At 38.4% G+C, this 6,337-nt stretch overlaps 1 protein-coding gene across 1 annotated transcript; it reads left to right on the top strand.

Annotated features, from left to right (window-relative positions):
* The first annotated feature begins 5 nt into the window (after nucleotides 1-5).
* Nucleotides 6-3,945, top strand: LOC101290788 (omega-6 fatty acid desaturase, endoplasmic reticulum isozyme 2-like). Its single transcript, XM_004304318.1, has 2 exons — nucleotides 6-31; nucleotides 2,449-3,945. Exon 2 carries the CDS (start codon nucleotides 2,460-2,462, stop codon nucleotides 3,606-3,608), a length of 1,149 nt encoding a protein of 382 aa, XP_004304366.1. The 5' UTR covers nucleotides 6-31; nucleotides 2,449-2,459; the 3' UTR covers nucleotides 3,609-3,945.
* Nucleotides 3,946-6,337: the final 2,392 nt, after the last annotated feature.

The following is a 6,337-nucleotide window of genomic DNA, read 5'->3' as shown; positions in this document are numbered from 1 at the left end:
GAGGAGAGAGAGAGAAGAGCTTCTCTTTCAGGTAACCTTCTTCCCCTCCTTCACTTTATTGTTCTTCCTCCTTTTGATTCTATCTATATGATTTTGATGATTGTATATGGGAGATTATTAGCCACATTTTGTGCTTCATGATTGCATGTCATGCAATTATTCAAGTCCCGGCTCAGGTTTATATTCCGGTAGCGTAATCTCGGCTAGATCTAGGCTATACGGTTTTGTTCTTGGAGATTCCGATTATTTATCCGTCTTTTCGTCCTGATTTTTGGAAACAATAGATTATTATTTTCGATCTCACGGGCGATATGAGGTTGATTATTATAATGCAACTTGTGCCACTTTGTTTTTCTGATTGATTTTATAGGATTTTAAGTCGGATCTGACTCATATAGTCTGGATCTTTTGTCGTGTTCTTTGATTTGGTTCGAAGATGGGCCGCCACGTGAGTCCTATCTGTCGTCATATTCAACCTCCTCTAATTCTTTCTGGAAAATAAATTTAGTCTCCAAAATTAAAGAGATTCTTTCTGCTATGAATTTGCAATGCCTTTCTAGTCCTGAATAAACGGGTTGTTTAAATCTCCTTGATAGAATTCCGGTAGGTGTAGAATATCAAAAACATTGCCACCTTTGTAAGTCTTCATGGTTGTCTTCCGTGAGAATAGAGTTCTGAGGATTTTCTGGCCTTTCGTTGCATCTTGAACAGTTACATGTCTTTAGAAAAGGACAAAGGAAGCTCGAGTTATTTGTGTGTGCTTTTTTAGGGTAAGGTAGCTCTCAATTTAAGGGAAGTAATTGACGCGTAATTAGGTGTTGTTCCAAATTTAGAACACTAACACGATACTTGGTGAACAATATTTTGGATTATTATGGCATGTATAGCTCAATTAATCTAGATATTTTGAGTTTTGACAAGTCGGTACGTTCGGCGGTTTTGGCAGCCTGTTGTACACATTGGAATAATTTGTCAAAATCAGGAATAGGTGGGCTAGTGACTTAGCTTTGATTTGGCCATGATATTAGGACTCAGACAATTCTCTTTTCAACTTGCTTCAGTTTCGTATTAAACTTTTGTTTGCAGAAAGCTTTTCTCCTTTCTTTTTTCTTGCTTTTCATTTAAACTAAGAAAAAGATGTTTGTGATTTTCAGTATTTTATTTCATTTTTGAGCCTTTTTTTCCCAGTATTTTCGGTTCCGTGCACCTCAAATTAGCATGTCGCTTGGAGAAGTTAAGGTCGTGGGTCCTAATTATGAATATCAAAGAAATTATTAGAATTGTTCCCTACTTTGTTGAGTGGTGCTATCATGATAAGTATTTTTTTTTTTGGGTAGAAAACTATTACATTAAGAACAGAAACAAAGCAATGGTCAAAAGGCTACAAGCAAAAGTGCAAAACAAGAAAAAGAAAAACAGAGAGCTGGCTTCCAGCTCTTATTTACAACACTAAGCTCTTATCATGATAAGTACTTGTTAATAACTTCATGTGTGATTATGGCCGGAAATTGACTGCCATTGCTTAAAACTTCAAATAGTAAAGGGCGGCCACTTGAACATAACCACCCTATGTTTGATTGGTTTGGCCATTGATGGAGACCTCATATAGTATGCACGTTTGTTTGGCTTGTATTGAATATCATGGGTTCAGTTAATGATGACGGCAACAATATCATGTGGGCATTCCGGGCTGAAGTGGTCAACGTAATCAACTATGAAACCTTGAGTACTGTTGGTAGTCAATTTTCTCAGCTGTGTTGATAGGATTTCGGACTGTCCCAAACTACTATTTAAGAATTTAATTCATGAATCTGCAGTTATGAAAACTGTTTAGAAAAGTGGAAATTGAAGAAACCCACTGGTATCAACTTGTGTGTTGCCGTCTCAGATAATAGTAAATATGTAATGCTGGAATTTTGTCCGTACTTCTTCACCATAATTTGTTGAGTTGCTGTGAGCACTGGTCCTCCAGTTGTTGAGTGTATTCTTCTGGATATTCCACTTGCCCCTATATTCGTTTCAATTCGTTTTTTTTTTTTTTTGAGTGGTTTGCATTTAAAGGCTTGAAGCTCCCCAATATGATGGGGTCAAGTATTGCAACTTTTGCTGGCTTTCCTTGGCGTTTTTCCATCCATCCAAGAGGGAAATCCAACTAGCAGTAGTCACTGTCAGGGTCTAAATAGGAAAACTAGTGTGGCGAGGAATAGAATAGCGAGCAAGTAGAATCAAGTTTAAACTAGTAGAGGTTACAAATTGTTCGGAATTGTTCTATTTATTTATTGTATTTAAACAATTTTGCGATCTCTTTTTTATTTCACTCTGTTGAATTTAGATTTCAAGGATTGGGTAAATCTTGTTAATAGGATTTTAGAAGCTGAGACTTTTCTGCTGTTACCTTGTTAGCTATAAACACGTATTGAATTTGTTTCACCCTTAATTTTTTGGCAGGTTTTGGAACAATGGGTGCCGGTGGAAGAATGTCTGCACCCCCAACTCGCAAGAGTGCAGAAACTGACAACATCAAGCGAGTGCCACACTTGAAACCTCCATTCACTCTCGGCCAAGTCAAGAAAGCCATCCCACCTCACTGTTTCCAGCGCTCCGTCATCCACTCCTTCTCCTATATTGTCTACGACTTCGCCATCGCCTCCATCTTTTATTACATTGCTTCAAATTACATCAACAACCTCTCAGCACCTCTCTCTTTCTTGGCATGGCCAATTTACTGGGCTCTTCAGGGCTGTGTCCTAACTGGTGTCTGGGTCATTGCACACGAGTGCGGTCACCATGCCTTTAGCGATTATCAATGGCTTGATGACACAGTTGGCCTGATCCTTCACTCCTTTCTTCTTGTCCCCTACTTCTCTTGGAAGTATAGCCATCGCCGCCACCATTCTAACACAGGTTCCCTTGAGCGAGATGAAGTCTTTGTCCCGAAACAGAAGTCTGCAATGGGATGGTGGTCCAAATACCTTAACAACCCACCAGGCAGAGTCCTTACTCTTGCTATCACACTCACTCTTGGCTGGCCTTTGTATCTGGCATTCAATGTCTCTGGAAGGCCCTATGACGGCTTTGCTTGCCACTACCATCCATATGGCCCGATCTACTCTGACCGTGAACGTCTGCAGATTTACATTTCGGATGCTGGTGTTCTTGCAGTCTGCTACGGGCTTTACCGTCTTGCTGTTGCAAAAGGGCTTGCCTGGGTCCTGTGCTTCTATGGAGGTCCCTTGTTGGTGGTGAACGCGTTTTTGGTCTTGATCACATTCTTGCAGCACACCCACCCTTCATTGCCGCACTACGATTCATCCGAATGGGACTGGTTGAGAGGAGCCTTGGCAACTGTTGACAGAGACTATGGGATCTTGAACAAGGTCTTCCATAACATCACCGACACTCATGTCGCTCACCATTTGTTCTCAACCATGCCACATTATCATGCAATGGAGGCCACAAAGGCAATCAAGCCAATATTGGGTGATTATTATCAGTTCGATGGAACCCCGTTTTACAAGGCGATGTGGAGGGAAGCCAAGGAGTGCATCTATGTTGAGCCTGATGAAGTTGATAAGAAAGGTGTCTTCTGGTACAAGAATAAGCTGTGATCGATCTAATAAATGTTGTCGAACATGCATGTTTGGAAGCTTTAGAGTCTCTAGTCATTGGACCTGAGCTTCCCTGTCCTGTTAATGTAGGTTCCTTTATGCTGTGTTGAACTACTTATCATAATAGTCGTGTGTTTTCCAATAATCCTTATGAGCCGTAATGTTATTTCAGGAACTAGGTTTATAAGCTATGATCTGGCTCATGTTCTTGTCATCGATGTAGTTTGTTTGTGAAGTATAACCAGTAGGACGCCTAATCCCAAACGGAACTTGCTTGTCGATGTATATTTGGAAATCCGGTGAATACAAGCAAGACAATGGTGTTGCCGTGTTGGTATGACCATGAGTATGAGAGAGATTGCTTGAATTTATAACTCGAGGATAACTTTATACTGTTTCTTAGTATTCACCCACAACTTAGAAACTATTACTTCAGAGTTTGTATCAGAGACGAAACACTCGAGTGATCAAAAAGGATAAATGAAAAAACAGTCGAGCTCGCATGTTTGATTAGGGCCTCAGCTGCGACACAAATATCCATCCCCGTTTACAAAGGCCCACAACATATGTAACCACATTTAGTCATGGGTCACGTGGCTGAGCCCAATACTAATGAAGTTCCTGTGATTCAATCAGTTCGTATCTGAACTTCGGAAACGATCACCTTACTTCACAGAATTAAAAATAAAGAAAGATGAAAATTTGATGCTTTCCATAACTGAGATCGAGCATGTGTCATATAAATGACTTCATATAAAGGTGTAAAATTGGCAGTCTATTCTTTGTGTTGTTGTTGTTTCAAGTGTTGAAAAAAACATTGTCAATCTATAACTAATCAAAAATAAGGGTGATGCGCTAGATGGACATTTTTTTTTTTTTGGGTTATCACCTGTATTATAAACTATGTGACAGCTAATGAGCAAAGCCTGAGTACCTTCTATGAAAATCAGAGCACTTGTACCATGCATACATTAGTCATTGAATGCCTAATGTGTAACATCGATCCTAACCTGAGACGTTGTTGCATGTGTAAGATTGAATGCCTTGCTAATAGATCAGACATAATCAAATGGATTGATCAGTTAATTTGTTTCTGCCAAGCATAGCGTAGTGATCGACTGTGGGTCTAAATTAGTTCTAGTATTACACATGAGCTAGCTTTTATTCAAATGTAAGTACCTAGATAAGCACTCAGAGGCCAGGCATATGAACAGTGCAAGCTGCTTGCACGTCCTTTACTATATAGGGAAATACGAATCATATTCAAGGAAGGCTTTATATATTCACTGTCGTGGTCTTTGGGTTGGTAAAAAACCACGAGGTGTGAACAAGTACCAGTTAAACGCATTGAGTTTGACCAATGTATATATCTATCTACCATTAGCTACATAAAAAAGTAATTAAGGTAGTAGTACGTCGTGAAGCCTCTATTCTTTCTTCGTCAATCATCTGATCTGATCATCATGCTAAACTTGCATTACCTCATGCCAACTTACTTCTTCTTCTCTATTTATTTTGACATTCAAACTTTAGACATCGGCTGATGTCCATATCCTATATATAGGATATATATCCCTATATATTAACGTACTGCTACAAGTTGAAAATTGTGTGTTTAAGAAAAATTAGACCGAATAATTTTGGACAAAATATTATTTACTTGCTGCTGGAACTTGGAACGTATATATTACAGAAGAGAAGCCAAGGGACAACGTACTTGTATGAGTTGTGAGACTTTTTCAAAAGACGATTGCAAAGCTTTTACCAAATTAACATGCAGTACGTCCTGCTTAAATTAACAATTAAGCAGCGGGGACAAACTGGCCCTTATCGTATCAAAGAGTATGACTTACGATCAAGGAAGTGGGATGTGTTCTTCGTCGACTTGATCTCGATCGATCCGTTTGAATATCGATCTATATCATCAGCAAGTCTACGAGGATTGATTTTCCAGTGCAGGTATTTGGATTATTACAGCTAATTAGTTTATTCGTACTAAGTAAGAAAAATGGCGATCATAAGTAGTAGAAGTAATAAAATCAGCTTTGGACCACCACATGATCGATCCTGAAAGCAACTGATAACAGATGGAGAGACTTACAAAAGCGAGCTCTAAACGTACACTACTGCAATGTCTACTACTGATTCTTAATTTCTCTGAACTGGTCCAAGATTCTGAAAAACTTGCATCATCGATCACACATCTAAATTAAGGAAACAGTAAAAGTAAAACAATGCATGTATCTCATGTATGTATGTTAATTGATAATACGTATTCGATGCTGTACGTAGTCAAAAAATAGGAATTGATCTTCTCGATCGTGCTGTAAATTAGGTAAACAGATATATAGCTAGATTATGCTCCTGAATTAGTCTCTTTCGTATCTTCTTGGATAGAGATACATGCTGATGTTTTTAGATATATCTATCTATCTAGTAATTAAACTGGTGATTAACCAGAGATACATACGTAATTAGAATTTGATAGTTCTCTTATTAAAAGAATGTCAGGTTTTAATTAGAGCTTGATGATCGATTTGATGAATTTTGAATCTCCACTAGGCATACATGCTAATTATCTTCTGTGATATATATATGCTCCTCACGTAGCTAGGCTTGACTTGGGTTTCGGTCTTCTGTGATATATACCGCAATATTGTCCCCTCTCGCATCCGAAAGATATATATATATATATATATATATATATATATATATATATAGTAGTATAA

The sequence above is a fragment of the Fragaria vesca genome, linkage group LG6 (assembly GCF_000184155.1).
Source record: "Fragaria vesca subsp. vesca linkage group LG6, FraVesHawaii_1.0, whole genome shotgun sequence".
Lineage (NCBI taxonomy): Eukaryota > Viridiplantae > Streptophyta > Magnoliopsida > Rosales > Rosaceae > Fragaria > Fragaria vesca.
The sequence above is the reverse complement of the archived record's forward strand: the minus strand, read 5'-3'. Positions and strand labels throughout refer to the sequence as shown.

Bases quoted from the DNA above. Each gene is read 5' to 3' on its own strand.
- LOC101290788 (XM_004304318.1), top strand. From the start codon at position 2,460: ATGGGTGCCGGTGGAAGAATGTCTGCACCCCCAACTCGCAAGAGTGCA.